The sequence below is a fragment of the Pocillopora damicornis genome, chromosome 1 (assembly GCF_964200805.1).
Source record: "Pocillopora damicornis chromosome 1, jaPocDami1.2, whole genome shotgun sequence".
Classification (NCBI taxonomy): Eukaryota; Metazoa; Cnidaria; class Anthozoa; order Scleractinia; family Pocilloporidae; genus Pocillopora; species Pocillopora damicornis.
Genome location: NC_142670.1, coordinates 39,995,086 through 40,019,560, shown reverse-complemented (window position 1 = coordinate 40,019,560; position 24,475 = coordinate 39,995,086). Strand labels below are relative to the sequence as shown.

The 24,475-nt window shown below is 36.3% G+C and overlaps 3 protein-coding genes across 20 annotated transcripts in view; 1 reads left to right on the top strand and 2 right to left on the bottom strand.

Moving 5' to 3' along the window:
- The window catches only part of LOC113667559 (ectonucleoside triphosphate diphosphohydrolase 1), a 9,831-nt gene extending 6,483 nt beyond the window's left edge, over positions 1–3,348 (bottom strand). Inside the window, exon 1 of one of the 5 annotated variants that reach the window (XM_089196479.1) lies at positions 3,198–3,348. The gene's annotated coding sequence lies outside the window, so the exon portion shown is untranslated. Of the gene's footprint in view, positions 1–42; positions 92–3,197 lie in introns of those variants that run through there. The other 4 variants (XM_027183414.2, XM_089196496.1, XM_089196491.1 and 1 more) reach the window with 4 other exon arrangements.
- Positions 767–9,236, top strand: LOC113667585 (schlafen-like protein 1). 3 transcript variants are annotated; one of them, XM_089196544.1, is made up of 7 exons: positions 767–854; positions 4,160–4,260; positions 4,644–4,719; positions 5,385–5,493; positions 6,255–6,354; positions 6,978–7,061; positions 8,072–9,236. In XM_089196544.1, exons 2-7 carry the CDS (start codon positions 4,168–4,170, stop codon positions 8,132–8,134), a joined length of 525 nt encoding a protein of 174 aa, XP_089052670.1. In that variant the 5' UTR covers positions 767–854; positions 4,160–4,167; the 3' UTR covers positions 8,135–9,236. The 3 variants fall into 3 exon arrangements, with proteins under 3 accessions (XP_089052670.1, XP_027039237.1, XP_089052678.1); XM_027183436.2 differs by lacking the exon at positions 767–854 and adding an exon at positions 3,399–3,491; XM_089196552.1 differs by lacking the exon at positions 767–854 and adding an exon at positions 3,898–4,010.
- On the bottom strand, positions 8,976–24,475 carry LOC113667574 (lysine-specific histone demethylase 2). 12 transcript variants are annotated; one of them, XM_089196386.1, is made up of 21 exons: positions 24,372–24,462; positions 22,697–22,927; positions 21,994–22,083; positions 20,144–20,197; positions 19,591–19,819; positions 18,917–18,961; positions 18,565–18,727; positions 17,716–17,821; positions 17,282–17,345; positions 16,405–16,614; positions 16,004–16,078; positions 15,473–15,610; positions 13,820–13,985; positions 13,470–13,528; positions 13,047–13,247; positions 12,407–12,481; positions 12,025–12,141; positions 11,644–11,769; positions 10,998–11,138; positions 10,442–10,591; positions 8,976–10,203 (listed from the first exon to the last, which is right to left on the bottom strand). In XM_089196386.1, the coding sequence occupies exons 2-21, from the start codon at positions 22,858–22,860 to the stop codon at positions 10,105–10,107; spliced, it is 2,472 nt and encodes an 823-aa protein (XP_089052512.1). In that variant the 5' UTR covers positions 22,861–22,927; positions 24,372–24,462; the 3' UTR covers positions 8,976–10,104. The 12 variants fall into 12 exon arrangements, 9 of the variants coding, with proteins under 9 accessions (XP_089052512.1, XP_089052523.1, XP_089052516.1 ...); XM_089196397.1 differs by having other exon boundaries at positions 16,405–16,578; XM_089196390.1 differs by having other exon boundaries at positions 22,697–22,951; positions 24,372–24,422.

Genomic DNA, 24,475 nt, shown 5'->3' with positions numbered 1-24,475 from the left:
ATGGATACAAACGAAGCGAAACGGAAAAAATTCAATACTTACATTGATAACGCCTAACTTATATAACTGCAAAATCGACGGTAAAATTTCCGCACAGCCCCATCCTACATTATGCATTCAGTTCTTGAACAAAGAAAACAATGACAAAAACAATACATTTCCGTTGGGAAAATAGATTTGTTTTACAATAGTATGGGGCTGTGCGGAAACTTCACCAAATCGACTTCCTTCCAAGAATTTAGGTAAACTGACTCGAAAAGCTTTTTTTTTGCGTAGAAGAAACTGTCTTTCTATCTGAAGAGGACTGCAAAATGACGTGCGGCATAAGGAACGTGCGAAAAGGTGTAACTGACGAAGAAAAAACGCTAACAAACTAAACAAACAACGCTAACGAGGAGGTGTGAAAAAATAAGGAACCGATTAGATAAATACGAGCTCCACGAAAAATAATTAAGAAGCGCTCAGATCTTTCACTGATAAAATCACATTTTAAATAATAAATATTTCTTAATAGCTTTTAAGGTCCTGATAAGGAAATTGATATGCTAATTACAGGTCAATTACTGTATTTCATCAGGCCTGGTATTTCCTTCAATAAGCGTCCACGCTCTAATTTTGACTTGCAAACAAAGCACATCTTTGCAACTCTCCAATTAGCACCCACAAGCTATTTTTTATTTTGGGAAAATATATTACCCAATCTGTGTAGTACAGTTTGTAAGAAGGGCTTTCCTGGGAACTAGTCTCCAGACTGCAATGAAAACGAGGCTTGATTCGAAGCTTTCCCGCCATCATTGGCTGTGATTCATATTTTATGCAATGACTTGCTGAGTTGTTGCCCATTCTTAAAACAGGTGAGAAAATGAAGATACTTAAGAATATTAAGAGCAAACGAACATTTCATTCAAGATAAACAGAAAAAGATCACGGGCTAGCTGCACAAGTAAAACGAAACTGGAGGCTTAAAACTTTCCTATCGACCAATGCATATCAACAGCTCGTGAGCTCTCGTAATTTTTTCGTGTTGAATGGGACAAAAGGCCAAATGATCTGTGAGGTATCAAGTTGAATTGAAATTTATGCAAGGTAGAGAGATTTGATACAATTGAGATGATTTGACTATAGTTGAACGAATGGTTAGTAAACAAACATTCTAACCTTTCTGCTCTTGTTCTTCAGACGTTCCATATTTCGAATAGGTATTCTACTTGGTTCACGATCACGTCTAGATACTTGAGATACTCATGGATAGGTCTTCAGCTTACACTAGATAGTTCATTTGATATAGCATAGTTCTCGATAGTAGGTTCACTCAAAAGTATTCGTTCGTAAGTTTATCTCCTGTAAAGTTCGTGGACAGACCCGTTCCGAAAACCGAAAGCCATGTGCTTTAAATGCCGTATTGTTGCTCTCTTACATCGCAACTGAAAAAGCATACTTAGCGCATGCGCTTTACTTGCCAGACTGCGTTTCGCGTCTCGAGACGAATCAAAGTGCTCTGTGAGCAAACTAGTGAATTGACAGATGACTTATATGATTTTTTGGATTATGTTTAATGTTATCTGGTTTAGGGAATTTGTGGTCGATTTTCATATTTAAAGTACGAGCAGTAGTTCAGTGTTCGCTGATGTAGCAAAGAAACAAAGTAACGTTGGGATAAGAAGGCATTACAATTGAAATGATCATGCTATTACATTTGACAGGGGTGGATGATGTCATGTGCTTTAAAAATATATAATTTTTGTTTCTGGTTCAATAGAAAAGGTTGGAAGTAAATGTAGGTGAAAAATGAAATTTACTGTCTATCATTGTAAATATTGGAAAATCAAGGCAATACTGTATTAATGAAAACATTACTGAATCCTTCTTTATCAAATGAGACAAACAGGAACGAGTTTTGAGTGATATAACTAAGCCCAGACTGCCACTGTCATTTTGGATTTCCGCCTGGGTAGATTTTTGTCACGTGCTAGGCAACGTATAATCAAGAACAAGATATAATTTCATTTCAGACCTATTTATCAATTTTGTGGTGTATAACTTTCGCATTTTAGTACGTAATATTTATTTTGAATCTTCAAATATTCTTGAAACTTAAAAGAAAATTGTTCTTTAAAATTTCACTTAAAATCCGTAGCCAAAATTATTTGTTTAGGTGTTATTTGATTTTCGTGTTAACCTGTAATTTCGTTAGTCGCCTGCACCTTCTGTTGTTTCACACAGAAAAAACACACGATACGAAATGTAACGATCGATTTTGTCCCCAATCTCACGCCATTACAGAAAAAGCTTTTGAACAACTGTAAACTCCGAGTGTTTCGAAGTAAGTGATATTTTTAATGAATCTTCGGATCTGTTTCAAGTTCAAGGATTGTAAATTACAATTTTATGAAAAACGAAGGTTGTTCTCTTATTTCAGTGTGAATCATCGCACTCCTGCCAGTCGCTGACGCCGCTTGTTGAAACTAAAATGAAAAAAAAAACTCTTTTAAGATTACCATCGGCTTCTTTTTCACCCCAACACTCTTCTTAGCAACGAAGGTCGCCATTTCGTTTGTTTATTAATCGCCAAAAACTATCAAATGCACTCAAAAGCCTAAAATCGAAAAAAGTTTACAGGAATCGACCAATCGAGCGAGCGAGCGAGTGCCATTCTCCACATCATATCTATAACTCGCTCTTGCGCATGCGCGCAATTCACAAGTTAAAAATGATAACGAAGCCCAATTTATAACTCGGGCATTCTACAGGAAGTCCGAGTAATAAACAAAATATAAACAAAAAATTAATACAAACGAAGCGAAACGGAAAAATACTCACCATGATAATGCCTAATATAAAACCGCAAAACAGAGAACGGCGCCAAGCGCGAATTTAGGTAAAAAAGTGATTATGCGTAGAGGAAACTGGCTTTATATCTGAAGAGAACTGCGAAATGACGAGTGATACAAGGAAGGAGCGCAAAGGTGTAACTGACGAAGAAAAAAACGCTAACAAACCAAAAAAAAAAGCGCTAACGAGATGTGAAAATATAAAGAACCTATTAGATAAATACGAGTTCCACGAAAAATAATTAGGAAGCGCTTAAATCTTTCACCAATAAAATCATATTTTAAATAACTCCTTTATAGCTTCTGATTGTTAAACAATTGTCCTGAAAAGGAAAGGGTATGCTCATTATAGATCAAATACCGTACTTCGTCAGGCCTGGGACTTCCTTCCTCTAAGCGTCCACGCTCTAATTTTGCGTCGCAAACAAAGCACACGTTTACAACTTTCCAGTACCCACACGCTATTAGTTTTTTTGGAAAAATATTTTACCCATCATTCTCAATAATTCTGAAATCCAGTCTGAAAGACGGGTTTTCCTGGGAACTAGTCTTCAGTATGCAATGAAAACGAGGCTTGATTCGAAGCTTTCCCGCCATCATTCGCTGTGATTCTATATTATATTCAATGGCTTGCTGAGTTGTTGCCCATTCTTAAAACAGGTGAGAGGATGAGGATACTTTAGAATATTAAGAGCAAATGAACATTTCATTCAAGATAAACAGAAAAAGATCACGGACTAGCTACACCAATAAAACGAAACTGGAGGCTTAAAACTTTCCTATCGATCAATGCATATCGACAGCTCGAGAGCTCTCGGAATTTTTTCATGTACGTTGAATGGGATAAAAGGCCAACTGATGAGTGAGGTATCAAGTTGAATTGAAAATTGAAATTTTTGTAGGATAGAGAGATCTAGTGTCGATTAGTGAGGAATCTGATCGCAAGGTGGTTACGAACAAAAGTAAATTGAAGAAATATGAACGGTACTGTGTATATTGAATGATTAGTCCCTAACGTCAGTATGCATATTCTCCATACTGTTCTCTATACATTTCCTCAGGTGCTGACAAGGAGAATTTGTTTAACAATCAAACGCTTTAAGGAGTGATCGCTTCTCGTGACCTTGATGTGAAATAAGTACTAGTCACTTTAAGAGGTCAAATGGTTGATCGACATCAGTAAGCTTGATCGATTCATATTGATTGAAATCAACTGGTTTGAGCTCGTGGATTTTCACACACTGATCAGGATATGTTTTAGAGTCATTTGAAGATAGTATCAATACCTTTCTTTATGTTTGTTTTCTTTCTTTAATTTTCTTTTTTAGTTGTAAAGATGCAGGCAGGTGGAAAATACCCCAGCAATGAAGATGGAAGAGTTTATTTTTTCTTTCCAAAAATGGGGTATCCCTCAGGGAACTTCCATGAGGTGGGTGGGAGAGACAAGGAGGTGAAAATCACTTGCTTCCCTTACACCACCCTCAAATTAAACCTCCTGTACTTTCAATTTGAACCTCAACCTCTGCAGATTAATGATTACTGAATGATAAATCTTGCCATTTTTTTCAAACTTTGTGCCCTCTGATAGTTCCTGATTCCTTCTCTTTCTGCACCCCTCTCAGCCCTTATTTTCCTACGGTCCCTCTCTCTGCTCTTTCTGGCTTTCCCGTCCCCCTCCACCCTCATCTGTTTATTGGCAAAATGTAATACCATGCTGTATCAGAGCAGATGCATATAGTTTACAGTGATATGCTTCTATTTTGAGGACCTCTCATCAGAAGACAATGATAATGGAGCCTGTCTTCTTTCTAGATTATCACAAAATATGTCAATGCACTGCTGAACACAAAGGGAGGTGTCTTGGTGTTTGGAGTTGACCCTGTCTCTTGTAAGTGTTTGGTGTTAGCCTAAGGGTATTTTTTTATGTAAATGAAACATTCACTTTGATCAGCAGGTCAATTCAAAATTCCTCTTAACAATCTTCTTGAATTCAATGTGATATCACATATAAGTTTTTTATTAGGTATCACCAGATAAGCATAGTGGCTTCATTGCACTGGACTCAAGGTTGAGAAATCCATCTTTGAGACCTTGCTGCCACATTGCATGATGTGTTCTCAGGAAAGACTCTTACCTTTACTGAGGGAACTACTCTGGAATCCAACTCATAACAGACAAGCACCAGGGGGCCCAAAGAGAACATAAATCAACTATCTTATGGATGATACAGAATGTAGGATTGAAGAACTTCCAGATGCTATTAATGACAGACAAGCATGGATGAAACCTGTCATGGAAAGCAGAGCAAACTCAACCTGTTGATGATGTGTGTCCCTTTGCCCAGGAGAATACTTGGGTACCAGCAACTTGTCAGGGCACCTGACAAAATGCTGGGGGGCAAGGAGGAGGGGGAGGGTAACTTGTGTGGATGAGTATCCCGCCCTGGGGAGTGCAAATGCCTTTTAGCCTTTTCATCTTACAGAACCAGAGTAAACTCTAGTAGGATGGACCACATGGCAGACAAGTGCTGACTTGATCTTTTCTTTCAACCAGGCAAAATTTTAGGATGTCATGTCAACAGAGCTCAGGAGGACCTTTTCAGATTGGAATTTGACAAAGAGGTCAGAAACATGAGACCAACAGTGTCTCCAAGTCTTTGCAGGTAGAGTACGGTAACTCTTTTTCAAGATTATAGCCAAGAAACTTTGAAATTGCTGCTATCAAGCATCATCCTTTTCCACCCACAAGGGTGAGAGGTATCATTCAAGGAATCATTGGAGTGATCAGTTAGTAATTTCTCCTCACAATATTCATATATCGTCCAGCAGAAAGGTTATGAGAAGGGAGATAATTATCAACATTGTACTTTGTTTGATTAAAGATTATATTCTCAGAGCTAACATTTGTTATGATGTACATGAAGTATGGCAGACAGTGAGAAAAATTGACATTAAGATATTTTGAATGAAAGGGTAAAGTTATGATTGCAATGAATAAGCTTGGAATTTGCTGCTTTGAAATTTAGCTAAGCTATGCAGCATCATTTGTAGGGAATCAGTGAGGTATCCATGACAATCTATCAACCCTAAAATGAAGGGGTAAGTTTCTAAAGAAACTGTAGTGCTGCGTCAGTGGGAGAGTATAGCAGGTAATGTAGTGTTAACAACTGAGTTGAAAACGTAAATTAGCCTTCATAGAGGGTAAAAAAGCTGACGTTTCGAGCGTTAGCCCTTCGTCAGAGCAATTGAATCAATTGAACCAATCGCTCTGACAAAGAGCTAATGCTCAAAACGTCAGCTTTTTTACCCTTTAGAGTGGCTAATTTGTTTTCAACTCAGTTGTTAACACTAAATTACCTGCTATCAATCCTAAAAGTCAAGGTCATTTTCACCCAATTGATTAACTTATGTTTTACCAAATCAGGTTTATACTGACAAAGTTAGAAAATTCCCCACTGTGTGTGCTAGAAGTGAAAATAAGTGCAGCCCCTATTGGAGAAATGTATATGAACTCATCTGAGCAGGTAAGTAACCTAACAACAGCATGTCAAGATCTGATTGTTAATTCTCCCCTCTTGCTGCAACACTTTTCCTTGTAAATTAGTAACAAGAATTTGATGTGAGATCAAGCCAACAACTTCTACTTGAAAATTTCAGTATTCTCATTACCTGTTTGCTGGATAATGTATGAATATTATAGGGAGAAGTTACATGTTAGTCAAATCATGGGGATAATTATACTCGTTTTGTGCAATTTTTTCACTCTACTAAGTGCAGTTGGATAATAAATATTCCTTAGTATTCCATTTTTGTGTGTAGTATCGCAGAGTATTTTAATGAGTTGTGCTATATTTTGGATACTCAGGGATACTCAGTGATACTACACACCAAAACTTCTAATAAGTTAATTACTATCCAACTGCTATATTTCATTTGCATTTCTTAAAAGGTGCAAAAAGCAGAGTAGACAGAGAAGCATAGTGCATGCAGCTGATCAGTGAAACAGGTTTTTTTTTTTTGGTACAAAATAACTAACTGTCCAATGTTTTAGGACATTTGTACTTGATTTAGTGCAGTTGGATAACAACACCATTCATTATCTATTCAATAGTGATATCATTATTAAAATATTATAATTGCTTTCCAGGTTTATGTTATAAGGCAAAGAAAATTGTTTGGTCCTCTGAGACCTCAAGAGATTAAAGACTTAGTGATTGCCAAATACCGAGAGGTAGTGTTTGCTTTAATTATAAAATTTATCAATAAATACAAGTTAGTCCATTTACTCCTATGATCTGGATGTCAATTCTCTTTACTGTCTGCTATATGTTTCTAATAATTTCACTTTTGAGAATTTAGTGAACAATTTTCCCTACTAAATACTTTTCTTACTTCTCGTCACCTTTCTGGACGAAAATGTATTGATATTGTGAAGAGAAATTCATCTTTTATCACCAAGAGTAGTGCTTTCCCTCCTGGATGGGATCAAGTTCCATCCAGCATTTTGTCAGATTTCACAAATAATTCACTGGTAAACTTTTTTATTCTTTGCCCTGGTTGTTGAAATGAAGGATCATTTGCTTTCCATTGAATAAATCTTAATCCGGCCCTAGTTGTTTAAAGGATGGATAACACTATCCAACGGATAAATTGCTATCCAGTGGAGAAGCATTAACAAAGCACACTGTGCTATCCATTGGATAGAGGTTTATCCAGTGAATAGTGTTATCTTCCCTTCAAACAACCAGGGCCAGGTGAGTAGCAAAGTGTGTTTTGTTCACACTCATCTGCTAAAAAATCAATTTATATCTGAGTTGTTCTTAGGGCAGATAATGCTATTCAACCAGTAAATTGCCTTTCAGTGGGTAAGTGTCATCAAAACCTACTGTGCTATCCTTGAGATAGAGATTTACCCTTTGGATAGAGTTACCCACCCTTTGAATAGCTAAGTTCTGGGTAAAAAGGAGCAATGTGCAAGTGCAGCCTAGTAACTTCATTCTAGAACACAATACACTGACCCAGCTAGGTCTAAAATGGTAACATCTGTGAAATAATTATAAAAAAATTATATAAATATAACTGTTTGTTGATGAAGCATCCATTTACAAATATTGATCACTTATCTAACTGATGATCAGTTTTCATTATTCCAGGGGACTTTTTATGATTTAATTAGTCTTGGTATGTAAAAAGTATTCCAAAATTAATTTTGCTGACAGTAATTTTTTTTAATATTACCAGGAAATATCCTCCACAGTTAATCTTCTCTCACCTGCAAAAGAATCCCATGAACGAGTAAAGTAGTTTCAGAACTATTGCAGAAAAGAACAAGTTCAGTTAAATTCACAATGTTGGGAAAATTTCTGTTGGTCCCTCTGTCTGGACCTTAAGAGTCAGGACAGCAACTCAGAGGAAGACGTTGATTAGAAAATGAATCTATATATTTGGTTGAAATTCCATGGGAGGCTGAAAGTCATTTATGCTTTCTCAAGGCGCACACCTCAACTTCAGTAAAACATTTGTATGCAACGTTGAGTTCCAAATGGAAACTTTTCACATTAATGTTTTACAGACAGCGAAGAAATGTACACAGTTTTAAGATGCATGGCTAGGCTATTTTTCTGTATTTTAGATCTTTTGTTTTGCCAGATCCTCAATGTCATCATGATTTGCATAAGGTTCACTTAATTTTCAACAGCAACTAAAAGTTTGGTGTGCAAATTAACCCAATTAAAAGACTAGTTCACATATCACAAAGTGATGTTCCTTGTGCATACTTTACATTCATTATTAATTATTAATTAATAGTTAATAACCCTTAGTCCATTTTTCCACCACATTTTTCACAAGTATCTGCCACTTTCCTGTTTTGTTATGTGGTTATTCATTTAATCTGGGTTCAGTAGGATTCCTTGTTCATTAAAATTTTTCCCTCTGCATCTTGACAGCAAGACTTGAGGGTGGAACTGGCTATTCTGATGAAAATATTTATAAGGGCTAGTATTTCTAATTGTCCATTAAAGAGACCTCAGATCTGATTAGATATTTCTACAGTACACAATAAGATACTACAAAACTTTACAGTGCTCACTGCTCACAGAGTTTGACACAAAGTCAAAATAGTGAAGAAACATTGACAGCAGTGTTATTTTGAAGGAATACTTTTTTATTCGGTGTCTTAAATAATGCATTGAATTAATTAAATAATATCTGCCATAATATCAAATGCAAAGATAATCATGATAACATCCAAAATAAGATGATATTCTCATTTATATCATTCAGGCTGCATAGCGGCCATGAAACATCACATAAGGTCACATGATTACATGATTATTGGTTAAGTCAATCAATGTTAAGGCTTCCAAAACTTACAAGTGCAATTAAAGCAACTTTGGATTTTGATGGTATGTTTTCATTTTTTGTTTTTGTTTCGTAAGATGGATTGAGGAGGGAGAGTGATGAATAACAACTTGAGCTAAACATTCCATAACTGATAAGGCACAAACACTCTATCAAATGAATGTTGTGATGAAACTTGTAGAAATAAGATGTACTATGAGTAATATCTAGAAACAATTCACGTAAATTTATTTGGCTCACCTGTTTACACCTTTTTTGCCAGCCAATTGAGATCACTGTAGGGCTAAAATTGTGCACTTAAGCTGATGCAGAATATTTGTTGCCCAAGTGAGTGTTAGGTATGATCTCAATTGGGTTGCATCAAATATTTTATCTGTTTTGTACTAATCACATGTCTCAAAAAGAGGGCAATTGCTTTTGTCAACAATCAAAGGAGCCCTGCCATAACATGGAACAAAATGTCTAATAACTAATATATTCTACTACATACCCTAAAACAAAAAAAAAAATATCTACTAACTAATACTTGCTGTTCTACTTCAACTACATAAAAGAACATTTTAACTCCGAGAGGTCCTTCATTTGTAACTCCTTTCAATATCTTCATGTAAAATAGCAAAAGGTGGTAATTACTGAAACACATCACAGCTATAGAAGGAAGTCTTGATAAAGTGCCATGTTCTTTTACAAATCTCCAGTGAAAGGTAAAAGAGCAAGGGTGAATCAGAAGTTCAAAGATTGATTTAAAGGTAGAGAAGGGAAGCTTGTAAGGGAGTTTTTCATCAGCAAACCAACAATATTTCCTATATTGATAGAAGATGTACTTCCATTTACATGTGTGTCTGTTTCTGCTCAGTCTTCACAGAATTGTGCATTTGTCGGATTCGTGGTACCTCGATCTTCATCTCATGTCACGTCTCAGTTTCCAAAGATGAAATAATCTTGTCTGCTTCTCTGATTCCACTTAAGTAAGCTCCTGTAACTGTCTGTGGAAATTGTCGATTTGTAGCCTAGAACAGGAGTGGGTTTAAAAATTAAAATGTGATCTTAAAACTGTTCATATCTGCTTCTGTCCATTTACAAAATCTCTAAAGGGATATTCTGTTTGTTTTCCACCCCCACATATTAATTTGAAAGCACTGGGTGTTTCTAAAAGGTTTCTCCACACATGAATGTTTGTGCTGAGTACAAAGATTGTCTAAGTGAAATCATCTCCCAAAAGACTTTGGCAACTAACTTTATACAGACCTCTCCTGCAAAATATAACTTGTCATCAACCTCAGAGGCCATATGATCATATTCTTCTCCAGTGCTACCAATAGGTATGTACGAATAAGCCATGCCTGAGTAGGGATCCTTCCCCCAGTGTGTTACCAAATATGCTTGAGGGTCTGGAATCTGTTAGTAGTAGTTACACTCTTTGTTTAGACAATATTATTTAAATTTACCATAACTGCTCTGATTGGCTCTCCCTCTGTGATAAGCTCCCTCCTCTAACAAGCTCCACTCTCTAAGAAAACCTCTCCTCCCTTAAAAGCCCAGTGAGCTCCTAATCTTAAAAAATCTTCCTTCCTCATACACCAAACTGGAAGCCATTTACATGTATGTAAATAAGCCTCTCAGTGGTTTCATAGTATTTGCAGAACACTTTTTCACAACTGCAAAAAAACAGGTGTTAAATAGGCATGGCCTCATGATTATTAGCTCTTTTTGTACCATTCAACAAATAAGAGATAAATAATTATTTGGCTACAGAAAAAGAAAAAAGTTAAAACACAAAGTCATTGTGAACCAGTTGCATTACTTTGTAAGTGAAAAGCTTGCGAAGTATGTTCATACATGAATCTACGACTTCCTTATCTGTCATTGTTTGTGCTTGTAAGGCTGTCTCTCCACATAACACAGTCATTAGAACATGGCTTGTCTTTTTGCCTTTTTCACTTCCCTTTTCAACAAAAGAAAGGCATTACATATAATTAAGAAAATTTACCAAGATACTCTGCACTAATCATCCAGGCTAAGTGAATAATTATTGAAAAAAATTTCTTTTTTTTGGTAGTCGGAGCCATTTTCAAATGAAATTCCAGAGTCATCCTGGACTGCATTGCTTTTCCTTTGCTTTGCTTTGCTTTGTTGTGGGTCCAGAAAACTTTTACCAACCTCTTCATCAATCATGTATAAAATTTAAAAAACCGGGTAATCCTGAGTTAATGGTTAGCCTTGTCCTGTGCTTTCAGAAGGTTGCCTGTTTTTATTTAAGGTCTTATTAGCTCTTTGCGACATTTCCATTTGTTCTCATTGGTTGTTGTAATTACTTTGGTATTCATCTTTTGACTCAATCCCAACGTACTGCATAGCCCTGAGAAATGCATAGTAGCTGGAAGAGAGTTCTTTCTTACCTATTGAAAAAGACTTTACTGCACATTGTGTATGATAACGCATATTACTACCTTTTTACTCAAGTTATAAAAGAGGCCACAGTGACCGCGCCCTTTGTGTGATTGGGGAACATGACCGAAAAAATCTGCTTCTTGGACAACTTTTTCCCAAAAGTTGTATTTGAATTTTAAAATGACCTGCAACACCAAAAATGGAAATTTTTAAAACTAATCACCATGCATGGTATTTAAATCAAGCAGATGAGAGATACGGTTGGAGTTAGATTAAAAAGGTAATTAATTCAAATGATTCAATAACCAATTAGGCACGAGATAGACACACTGAGATAAAGTATTAAGAAATCATGATATATGAAAAAAAAATTAGCAAAAAACTGACCAAAACGTGTTGATTCATTGTCAAATAAAACAGGCTGCTAACATGAATCACACCTTTTCTATGAGACCAGCTCCAAGATTTGATATAGCAGCTTGCTTCCTCATTGGGAGTGCAGGAATGAACTTAGGTTTGCCTGACTTTAGCAAGAACAGTGGGACAGTTACAATCACCTGAAAGTGAGAAGTAAAGAAATGATTTAAATTTTAACTTGCAATTTTCTTTGATCATACACAAAAATGATTAACCATATCAATTCTTATGGGCAAAGGTAGACTAGGATCTCAGTCTATAATTCACTCAAGCTTTATATCTCCAATTAATCTACTTAAAATTTTACATTACATCACAGGACTATTGAAAACTCTAAGTAAACTGCTGTGTCACCCTGAATGTCACATCTACATGCAGGTTATAGTTATTTTGACATGTAAATACCTTGTCTGCCGTCAGTTGCCTCCCATCAGAACTTGTAACGATTACTCTTTTGCTTTTGTAGTTAATTTCTTTGACCTGATTGAAGAAATAAAAAGTTTCATTATATACTTCATAGGTACTTGTCCAAGATCATTACATTTTAGAGAGTGTCACTAAAAGCCCTGGGTGAATGGAGATATGCTCCCATCCAAGGGAGTATATAACAAGGTAATTTGGTATTATCACCTGTTGATAACGTATGTTAGCCACCAAGAGGAGTTTCAAAGCTGACATTTTGAACATTAGCCCTTTCCCAGAGCAAACGAAGAAGGGCAAACACTGACAAAGGGCTGATGCTCAAAATGTCAGCTTTGAAACTCTTAATTAACAGTGGCCAATTTATGTTATGAACTCAGCTGATGATACCAAATTACCTTTTGATTTGAAGTTCAGCACCTCAAACCATAAGCCCACTCTTTCTCACACACCCTTAGTAACACCATTCTAAATTACATGTTACTTATAACTTCATAAATTAATAAGTTTAAAGCTGCACTCAAACAAAAAGCACTGAGTGCCTGAAGTCTCTTGTTATCTCAGAAACCTGAAGTGTCTTGCTTCTCAAAGCTTTAACAAATATGCTACAGTTTCATTCACATACTTCATACTGGAGTTTGGTGTCCAAATTCTCAGCAAGTTTGTCCAGAAGAACACCAAAACCATGTTGAAGAAGAGTATGATCACCACAAAACTGAGGAAGCTCTTCATTTTGATCCCAGGACATTGACGAGACTTTACTGAGTGGAGCTGCACAGCTGAACTCAAGATTTCCAAGGTGAAATTGCAGCAGCTTTTCTTCAAGCTGGAAAATGAAGATCATAAGATGATAAACAGAGCACTCAAACTGATTGAACTTGAAGTTATTGACATATACAGTTACACATCAACTTCGTTTCCTTTAAAACTACTCATTAACAACAACAAAAAGAAAGAAAGAAAGTGAGGAGGGTGTTATCTTTCAAAATCACTACATCATCCTCAGACACTTGAAAGGAAATGTGTGACAACTTGAAAGGAGACTTACTTCACTAAACGATACTTGGGTCTCTTCCAAAAACAAACTGTGCATCTCTTGTACTTTATCTGTGCAAGAGAGTACAATGGGGTGATCAAGATGTTTATAACAAATGATTAAATCTTTGGTGTGACTCATTATAATTGCAACACTATTATGCTGAGAGAGCACATCATCAAAATGCACCAATCCCAGCTGTTAAAAACCAACCAATCACAGCTAAGCATAGTGCTCCATTAAGATGATACCTCACCAATCAAACCAGTCTGTTCTGTAATAGACTGCGGTTGACCTCAAAATGCAGTAAGAACAAAAAAGTTTCACACACGAGTCATTACAGTTTTAGTGTTTATTATTACCTTCTAAAGATTTATCCTCCGAGGCCTCTTCCCTGTTTTCAGCAATAGCATCTAAGAGAGCATTGAAGTGAAATTCAACTTTACTATCTGTGCTCACATCTACGCAGTGGCCTTCCTCAGTAAGAAGATCACATTTGCTGGTAATGTGGTGCATGGGAAGACCAGCCTATAAAGAGTGTATCCAGAAAGTTAATCTCATTTATAACTTTTAAGAGATTAGTAATTTAGTTCTTAAAAAAAAAAATTAATAATTATATTGATTGGATCTTGGTTGCCATTGCAAGGGTGGCAGGCAGCTAGTGAGTAGATCCACTTGCTTGTACATAATTATGCCCTGGTTCCCACTTGAAGCCTCTGCATAAATGAATAAAGGGGGTAAATTTCTAAAAAACTGTGGTTCTGCATTGGTGGGAGAGTATAACAAGGTCATTTGGTATTATCAACTTTAGTTAGTCCATAAATAAATGTAAATTGGCCACTGTAATGAGTTTTAAAGCTGAGTCGAATGTTAGCCAATCCCAGAGCAAATGGAGGAATTATGGGTTATGGAGGAATACTGTGACAAGAAAACATAAATAAATTAGTTGAATGAAAAGTGCTCTTGGATACTGTGGGGATTAACAGTGCCAGTTTCAAAGAGTAATTTTTTTTCTGGAGTTTGCGGCTTTTTCTGTTTCAAAGAGGTATAACTTTACACTATATAAAATTTTTACAGTTAGCCATAAAAAAGCTAACTGTTAGTAATAATTTTTCTGTATACTTTAACAGAAAGAATTAACCCATAGCTGTAAAATGGCCAAAATATTAACCATAGGCTGTAACAGCCATTGCCCCATGGAGACCCTCTTGTGTAATTCTCCTCAAATTGGTTGGGGTCGAGCAACAACAAAGGAAAACAAACTGGAATGAACTTCAAATTACAGGAAAATGCACCTGAAAGGATCTAAACCTTAACCCTTTACCCCCAAGATCTTATTAGGAAAATGCACCTGAAAGGATCTAAACCTTAACCCTTTACCCCCAAGATCTTATTAGTAATTCTCCCTACTGTCTGCCATACAATACTTATGATTTCAATTTGGAGAATTTGGTATTGGATCGACTTGTAGTCCCCTAATTGAGTTTTCATCTTTATTCTCCTCACTAGTCTGCTTGATTCTGTGTTGATATTGTAAGGAGAAATTCTGTCTTGGTCACTCATGGGAGTTAAAGGGTTGAAGATTTCCAAGAGGAGTCCAGACCTCTATGTAAAGAAAAGGCTCTCTACACCTACTCACCTGCTGTATGAAACAATGTGCCTGTTTTGTATTCATGTGAATATTTCTAATTTATATATCTAAAACTATTGTTTCTAAACGTGTGATTTTTCTCTACTTAAAAAAAATTCTTAAGTTTATCCTTCACTTGTGGAAAAGAAAACGTATTCTTTTACAACAACCTATACAATATGAACACATTTTCCAACTAACAAGTGTAAGGATAGATAATTTATTTTCTCGGCTTTGCTATCTTTATATAAAATGGCAATTAATATAAATTATCTCTGCTTTATATAGAAAATGTATCACTGTAGAAGAGAGGATTAAAAACCAAAGATTAATTGAGTCAAAGGTTGGATTATTATCTATTCAGCAATTTACAGTATACTTTCACCTGCTCACACAATACTGATATTGGATTATTCACACAGCCATTTAGTATTTGTGCTCCAGTACCAACACAGCATCCTAAAGAATGTGTGTCGTCCCATACACGCCCTCCAATCCTGTCTCTACTCTCAACAACTGTGACCTGCAAGAGAATCACAATATAAACTCACAGAGATTAACATTAAAGATACTGACAGTGCTAATTGAATTTCTTGTCATAGTATTACTGCTGAATCATACATAATGGTGGCAAGAACAAAGGAAATGATCACCGATTAAAGCAGCTCTTAATTGTTAAAGAAATTCTTCTTGTTTATAGGGATCAGTGTGGATGATATGAATACTGATGTTACGGTGTTAAGGGTTAACATAGGAGGGAATTCGTCATCAGAGACAAGGGAAGAATTCTGTGTCAGTTGAACAGTTCAAGTGTAGTTCAAGTGTAGTTCATGGCTTTTGACTGGTAAGTTTTTCCATCTGATGATGTTTTTGGTTGTAAGTATTCCATTTACAGGTTAATGAGATAGGACAGCACCTTAATACCAAATGTAGCAAGATGTCTTGCTGCAGCTAAGCCAGCAGCTCCTGCACCAATCACAATGACAGAAGGCTGCAAGGAAAAACAATGAAACAATCTGAATCAGATGTACCCTTTGCATTTTAATAAATATCCCCAAAACAGATTGGATACTCTGATTGTTTTATACATGCATAGAAGAAAGTTAAACATTTGAACCAAAGATGCAGTATTCACCAAGAAGTTCTAAGTTCACATTTGCCTACTCTGAGCAAATAGCATTTCAAATTTCTAACACAGCAGCCTTATCTATGCACGAAGATAAAGGCACTTTAATTCCCATTTGCAACACATTATAATTAATTTTCTGTATTATACATGTAGCTTCAACTAAAATTAACCATTATCAAGAAACATACCCTTGTAGCCTTTGGTGTGCTGAGAACATCAGGCACATCACCTAAAATACCATGATTGACAAATCCTTTTTTCGTTAGAAAAAACAGGACACGTTTAGCCTCTGTAACCATCAATACTCTGATCAGACCTCTCACAATGATATGCTGCGCACACTTATCTGGTGTTAAAAACTCCTGTGGGAAAATCAAATAAATAGGAAGGCATAAAATCTTATTTCCTGGTGTCCCCAGGACTGCCAAAGGTTATTCTGTGTTGTTTTAAAATGTATGCTATACTGTTTTGTCAAATGATCAAAGTTCACAAGTTACTTCTTTCATCACTGTTTTACAAATTTCATGTGAGCAGATCTGAGCTTTTACATTACCATCTCTTTTCTTGTGGAACACAATGACCCACAAAGCAAAGTTATGGCCTGAATGAATAACAAAAGCACACACACTTTGGCTGATCACATTTTAGACTAGTCTGTCTTCAGAAATAAATGAGTCAGCACATGGTACTAGTCTGTGATGTTCCTTTATCTTTGGGCCACACTGTAGGCTGTGCAGGGAGGGGCACACCCCTGGTTGGATGCAAGTCCATGGAAGCTTATTCCCTTTGAGGGGTTCTTTGATTTTCAGGTCACCTGACAGTTTCCTAGTATCAAATCACACTCACAGGTGGAAAGAAAAACTGAGAGAATCATTAAAAGCACCTTGCTACATGATCTGCCCCAAGGCTTGTCTTAGACACCTCATTTAGATCAAGTCTCAAAAGAGTAACTGGCCAAAGCAGTTCCTTTCTCTATATAAACTGGAATTTTCACATCAAATAACTTTTATTATTATTACTTTATTGAGCAGCATACATTTAACAATAACAGAGGTCTCAATTCACCTTGTGTTTCAGTGTCCACAAAGACAAAATGACATTTCGCAAGGCAAGATACAGCATTGGTTGCCTGAAAAATGCAAGAAGGACAGAAGCAATTACTCACATCATTACTTTCTATCATTCTAAGTGTTAACCCTTTGACCCCTGAGAGTGATTAGCATCTAATTTCTCCTTACAATATCACCCTGAATCATACATTTAAGTCAGGAGAATAAAGGAAGTGATCACCAACTAAAGACTCTCTTGATTGTTAAACTAATTCACCTTGTTAGCACCCCAGGAGAAGTAAAGAGAAAAGTATAGAGAATATACATATTAATATTTGGGTGTAAAGTGTTAAACGATAAAAATGGTTTTAAATTTAAGTTTCTTTCATCAATCTTTAATTTACAGTTTATCACATAAACATTCATTAATAAATGATTAGCCACAGATACCTAATATATTCAGGGAAGGTTTCTTCTTCCTCAGGTTCCATGACGTCTGGGCGGATGTTGTATGCCGTGTGTGGATTCTCTGGATGATAAAACAACTGAACATATCCTGCAAAAAGGTAAGAGAAGAAGGGGTTTAGTCAGCTTCAGAGCCAGAACACCTACCAATCTTGCTGAAGTTTACAAAAGTTTCTGTAGCAAGATGTGACCAGGAGAATTGGCAGATAGTTCACTGGTCCCCATCTACGGCTGTTTGCAGAAAAGTTGTTGGAAAAATTAAAAAGGAAACAGTGCACAGGACATTCTCAAAAGGTAATCTGGGTATGTGGTTAAAAAACAGCTAAAAAACTGGGGAGAAATATTTAACATGCAAGTGAAAACAAGATGAACAAAACAATAGAATAATCATCATTCACTAGGGTCAGTTTGTTCCTTTTTTTGTTTTTCATCAAGTTCATAATTAAAAGTCAGTCCTGCCAACAAAATAAATTTATAAAATAGCTATGTCTAGGCCTCTTCCTAACATTGATGTTTTCACAGATTTCCCTAAAATCCTGAGGTCAAGGATCCGTGACCTGAAAATTACCTACAATACCTTCCAGGGTTGCTGCGGGCATCTTTTTGATAACCTTTCTGCAAACAGCTGTATACCCCTGGCTGGGGATATGCAGCACATATTAACCCAGCCACCTGTCTTAGATCTGGTCTTTTTTATTCAAAGTTTAGCATAGTAACTTCCAAGACATTGCATCTCTCCAGACATAAAAACACATGCAAAAGACAATAATTATTTTGCTCAGTAAGAGAACACACTATCCATTAAAATTATCAAATTCATATCAAATTTATTACCTGTAGCATTTTCTAATCTACACCCCCAGGTGTTTGATGTGGGGCTCAGGCCAACACCATCAGGAAAATATGACCCAAGGAATTGAGCTGCTGGGCAGTTTTGAAGCAGAGGAGGTTCTGTCAAGCTTTCCAGCCACTTAGCACTATTAACAGCGGATACTCTCTTCAAAGCAAACATGTTGACAACAATGTTATAACAGTTGCATTCTGTCTATAATCATAGCTATTATTGCTCACTGGAATAAATGTCTCTGTCACTTTCATATATTATCGTGACATGGTGACCTAAAAGTTGATAAAACAAGAATAACTCTGAATCTAGAGGTTTCTGTTTGAGGCGTTTTTTACATACCTCATCTTCTGGAATACCACATGGGCTAACTGCTTTCTTTTTCCCCTGTTCATGAGACAATAACAATTCATATTTAAATTTAGAATCTGCAAGTGGTGTACAAAACCCCCCACCCCTCAATACATGTATGTCAGTATTTGATTCATCCAAGATGTAATTGAAGGGGTCCATGAAAATATACCCCTAGATTCTCCTTCCAATCATCAGCGTGTTCCATTGTGAACAGAAAGTTCCATGTTTTACTTATATTTTAAGTTAGAGTTTGGCAGCCTGACCTTGTGAAAAAATCACCAGAAATATAAGACTAGCCAAAATAATAATAAAAAATAATGATTAAATGGCTGGCAGGTGGAGTATTACAGGACATCTCTAGGTTTAATCCTCCCTCAAGCAAAGAAAAATGAGTAAATTTTTATGGAATAAAATGAAGGAGCATCATTAATACTTTCTGTCAATATCTTTATTGATTTAACTTCAAACTATGACCAATTTCACTAAGTAATAGGAACATTACTTAACAGCTTTCTACAGGACTGCATTATTTAGTTCCCCAAATAGAAGACAAAGGTTGCAAACTTGGTCTCCAAAATTTCTTCTCCCTGTCATGGCAACCAAAGCAATTGCATCTTGAAGAACTGAACCCTTAAGTTGCAAACACATTGTCAGCAGTGTACCTTTTCTTTGTTTGTTACTATTGCTGCTGGTGATGAGCATTTCCAGGACTTTATATCATCAGGTGTGAGTTCCTTTTCTGGAAACTCCCTCCATTTTGAACATGACACGCACTGGACCCAGAAGGGCATTATCATCTCTGAAACATACACCTTAATGTTTGCTTCTTTTTTTCCAATAGAACTCCAATCTAGTTTCCATTGGGTGTATGCTTCATAGCCATTTTTAAAGCTTTAAAACAGAAAATAACAAAGTGATGCCCTCAGTAGCATTTGGGGTACATTTACTGTAGGTATCTAACAACCTAAAAACATAGACATGCATAGCATGCAAGACTTATTTTTTTGGCTGGGTGGGTTGAAATGGGACAGTTTGAGTACTTAATGTTTTCATTTTTGTCACCGAAAAAAGCATAAATTTCAAAACACGTAAATATCGCAGAAAGACAAAAAAAACCTATAATTTATCTGAATTCACACGGATATTATGTGGTCTACTGTCTCTATTGTCCGAATACTTCTTAGTAAAAATGAAATGCATTGGTGCCATGCTTACTGTTGTCTCTTTTGCAGCCGTTGTTTGGTCTTGTCACACAACACCCTCCAATTCCTTTTTGAGAGAGAACGCATTGCATGATGAAACGGAATAACGGTTGCAAAAGAGACTATGCTTACTGTTGTTCCTCCAACAGAGAGAAAATCAAATTTATTCGTCTATAGTTAGTTACCTCAGATTTTACTATGAAAAGCAAATGGAAACTCTTTTGTACCTCTAATAGACCAAAGATAATTATATTGCAATCTCAAGTACAGTAAGTGAAGATACATTGAAAGGAGAGAAAAGAATAAATATGTTTCAAAGAAGGCTCCTTGATTGGTTGTTGCCCATCTGGACTTTGCCCTCTGTGTGTGAAATACGTGATAAAATGAAGGCTGTTTTCCAAGGAATGAACACGTAATTGGGTTAAGTCTAAGGTAGCTTAAAGCAACTATAATTTGTACAAAACCCAAATGTAGGAGAATTGCTTAGAAAATTCAATATCAGTGGCATTTACCCCCGTATGAATTTTTTTCAGCAGGATTGCACCATGTGTTTAGAATAAGTAATAAAATGCAGGTTGTTTACAAGAAAATGACATGCATATTCAAATCCTGTTAATGATTGGTGTGAGATACATACCCTAATGTAGCAATCTGTTGGTGTAAGAAACATACCCTAATACAGCAATCTGATTGGTACGAACAACATACCACTCTATACGCTAACATTAAGTTATTTTTTTTAATTAAAAAAAATAACTCAAAAAAGGGGGTAAGTTTCTGAACTGTGGTGCAGCATCAGCGCCCAGGGGCATTACAAGAAAATTTGGTTATCAATTGAGGTGATAAGGGAATTTGACCACCGTAGGGAGTTTCAAAAGCTAATGTTTTGAGCATTAGTCCTTTCTCAGAGCAAATAGAAGAATTGTGGGTTGTGTGTAGTTTATATCAAGAAACATCGAGCAACACTATTGGTGGGCACATGGTAACAAAAAAAAACACATGAAGAAATTTGTTGGATGAAAAGCATAATGAGCCTTGTGAAAAATAAACAAAAGTTCAAGAGTAGTAAGAGTGAGTATTACAAATTAAATCCTAAATCGTCCCCAACTTTTTCTGTGCGACCTCGTAGCTCAGTCGGCAGAGTAACGGTAGGTCGTGGGTTCGATTCCCACTGAGGTCAAAAGATTTTTTCTTTGCCTCGTGTGGTTCCCTGTTTCCCTTTATTAGGGCTAACGCCCTGTGGGTTATTCATGGGTTTAAGTAGCACTTTAATTTACACTTCAGAGTTAATTCTGTTTCACCATTTGTGTTCCCAGTGCTACGTGCGGCACAACATTCATATGTACCCTTACTTTCTCTTCGCCACGATTCACCATCCTAAATCGTCCCCGACTTTCTCTGTGCGACCTCGTAGCTCAGTCGGCAGAGTAACGGTAGATCTAATCCGGAGGTCGTGGGTTCGATTCCCACCGAGGTCAAAAGATTTTTTCTTTGCCTCGTGTGGTTCCCTGTTTCCCTTTATTAGGGCTAACACCCTGTGGGTTATTCATGGGTTTAAGTAGCACTTTAATTTATACTTCAGAGTTAATTCTCTGTTTCACCATTTAATACAAATTAACCTGAGCAGCTGTAAATCCTAAAGCTGTCAGCAAATAATCATAGGGTGTTGCCTCCATTTCAAGAACTCTAAAATTACTATATTATCATGGAAATAATTCATTTAATCTCCATATGCCAACACACACAAGGGAATTCATGAATGAGGTAAGAGGTTTTGGGCTTTCAGTGATAATTCTGAAAACAACTCAGTGTATTACGTAATAACCAGTCATCAAGATTTAGCTATAGTGTAGCTTGCCTTACCTCCGATACATGTAATCAAAACAGGCATTACAGAAATGTTCCCCATCAGACATGTGATACCATCTCGAGGTATAACCACATCCAGCACAGCTTTATGAAAAAACAATTAATCATTGATAAAATTAACAAACAATTAAATAAATCGTAATTCATACTTACAAGCTGATTAAAATCAAATTTTTTATACTAGCCATTCTATAAAAAAAATTGCAGCTGCATGTGTGTTATTTCACATTAAACATAACTATTCAAACAAAATAATTGAGAACAAAATGTTTTCTGTCTTGTAACAAATGTGGTAAAATTGATTGGAAAAGAGGCTATTATTGACAAAGAATTATGTGGACTAGTAATATCAAGAAATGGATAGAAGGAAAATTATAAAGAATATCTGAGGAGAGCTGAAGACTAGGAAGGCTGGAGATCTAAATGTGTGATTGCCAATTTAAATAATTATATGTGAAGTGGACAGCACCTCATGATCATGAACAAATGTGGGATGAAAAAAAAGTTTCTGAGTTCCAATGAGGAATTGAGCCCCAGTCCCTTAGTGCTGTGTTTCTAGCCTGCAAAGCCAAAGAGACTCTACAGTGAGCTAGACTATTACTAAGGTTCTTACATGTAAGATACACAAATCATTTCATTCAACTATTCAAGATGTTATTTACATGGCCAATGACATGTCTGATCAAGTATAACTCACGTTTCATCAAATCTTGCACAGCAAGTTGGTCTACGGGCTGGACAGCCAACTTTCTCACATGCTCTAAATTTCCCTCCTTTTTCATGAGACACAGCACCATTGTCAAAAAACTGTTTTCTCTTTGCTTTTCTTAGTGATCGCTTTGTGGTTTTATCCTTTTCCATTCTGATCAATAAATGACATCAGAAACAACACTCCTGGTGGAGTATTTTGCAGTCATACTGTTAAGGACTTTAAAGAGAAATAGATTTCAACCTAATAATAATAACAACAATAAGAATTTAGCCATGGACGTTCCACTAGGTGGGTGGCTCTTCTTGTTTGCAGCTTCCAGGTCGAATTGGAATTCAGAAAATTGGTTTTTGTGGAGGAAGAAAAACGGGAGGACCTGGAAAAAGACTCTTGAAGCAAGGACGAGAATCAACGAAAAACTCAAACTACATGTGAGCCCAAGTCTAGGAATTCAGCTTGGACTACAGTAGTGGGAGGCAAGCACTCTACCTGCTCCCCACCTAGTTGATGTCACCTCTAAGTATAGTGCTGCTAATTGCGCAAAAAGAGATAATTGCACAGCATTCTACAGTCACTTATAAGGATCAAAGGACTACTGTCTGATAGAATTGGTATCAATCATTGCAGAGATTGCAAAGTGTCACTTTTAACCTTTTTACTCTCTAGATTTCATTAGTAATTCTCCTTACAGTCTGCCACACAATTTATGTGATGTTAATTCTGAGAATTTGGACTTGGATCAACCAATAATCCCCTAATTGATATTTTTCTTTATTTTCATTACTTGTTTGCTTGATATTGTACTGATAGTGTAAGGAGAAATTCTGTCTTGGTCACTAGTGGGACTTAAAGGGTTAAGATGAATAAGGAGCGAGACACCAAGCAAGGACAAGAATATGCAGTTTTACTATCTATTCATATAAAATCCAAACTCTCATTAAGGTTTGCTAAGAGATTATGGTTGGTATGATCTCATGAATGGTGCATTGCATAAAATTTTACATAGGTACTTTTAATCACTGTGATCATTCCATTCCCTGAAAAGTATAACTGGCTAAAAAAAAAAAAACGTTTCGGTGATATCTCATTGGTTGGCAGACATTAAGTGTTGATATCAATCGAATAAATGACAATTACGTATGCTGTTCCACCGTACATGTGTTTTCCGGCTCCGAGCAGTAGTGCTGACCTAGTAAACCTATGAATGGAACAGTCTCCTCTTTTGAAATCTAAAATTTGTAAACGCAATTTAAAAGCAAAGGCTTCATAATGATCTTGTGTTCTATTTCATTCACTGCCTTATGGACCACATTGGTTCAACTGTATTCAACCACTTTCAGTTACTTGGCTTAATATGAATAATTTAACAGTGAATTTGAACACAACCTCATTCTTTGCTCCAAAGATTGAATCATGAGAGCTATTTGTAGTTTCTTAGTTGGATAAAAAGCCTACGAAGTAAAGATCATGCATGTATGCAAAAACCTAATCAAAAACAAAGTACCATTAAGTTATCATTCAATACTGCGAACCACGACTTTTCCATTCACGGGCAGTAATTCAATTTTGGTTTTCAATTCTACAGTTTCAGAGGTAATTCGATTCTAACCAATCAGCTTCTAACTGAGGAGCTAAAATAACTTCACAAGGATTTTAAACTCACCAGCACAACATAGCAGCCCTTCCCTCCACTGAGGAAACTTGGCGAACGATCGCGCTGAAATTTGACTGCGTCAACTAGTGCCAAATTTCTCCGAGCAAAGTGTC

What these genes read in the sequence shown, in the direction of transcription:
- LOC113667585 (XM_089196544.1), top strand. Translation starts at nt 4,168, where the DNA reads ATGCAGGCAGGTGGAAAATACCCCAGCAATGAAGATGGAAGAGTTTAT. An exon ending in CCTCAGGGAACTTCCATGAG is followed by an intron (nt 4,261 to 4,643) that starts GTGGGTGGGAGA and finishes TCTTCTTTCTAG; the next exon opens with ATTATCACAAAATATGTCAA. An exon ending in GTGTCTCCAAGTCTTTGCAG is followed by an intron (nt 5,494 to 6,254) that starts GTAGAGTACGGT and finishes TTACCAAATCAG; the next exon opens with GTTTATACTGACAAAGTTAG.
- LOC113667574 (XM_089196386.1), bottom strand. Translation starts at nt 22,860, where the DNA reads ATGGAAAAGGATAAAACCACAAAGCGATCACTAAGAAAAGCAAAGAGA. An exon ending in ACCTTCCCTGAATATATTAG is followed by an intron (nt 17,346 to 17,715) that starts GTATCTGTGGCT and finishes TGCATTTTTCAG; the next exon opens with GCAACCAATGCTGTATCTTG. An exon ending in GCAAGCTTTTCACTTACAAA is followed by an intron (nt 10,592 to 10,997) that starts GTAATGCAACTG and finishes TACTACTAACAG; the next exon opens with ATTCCAGACCCTCAAGCATA.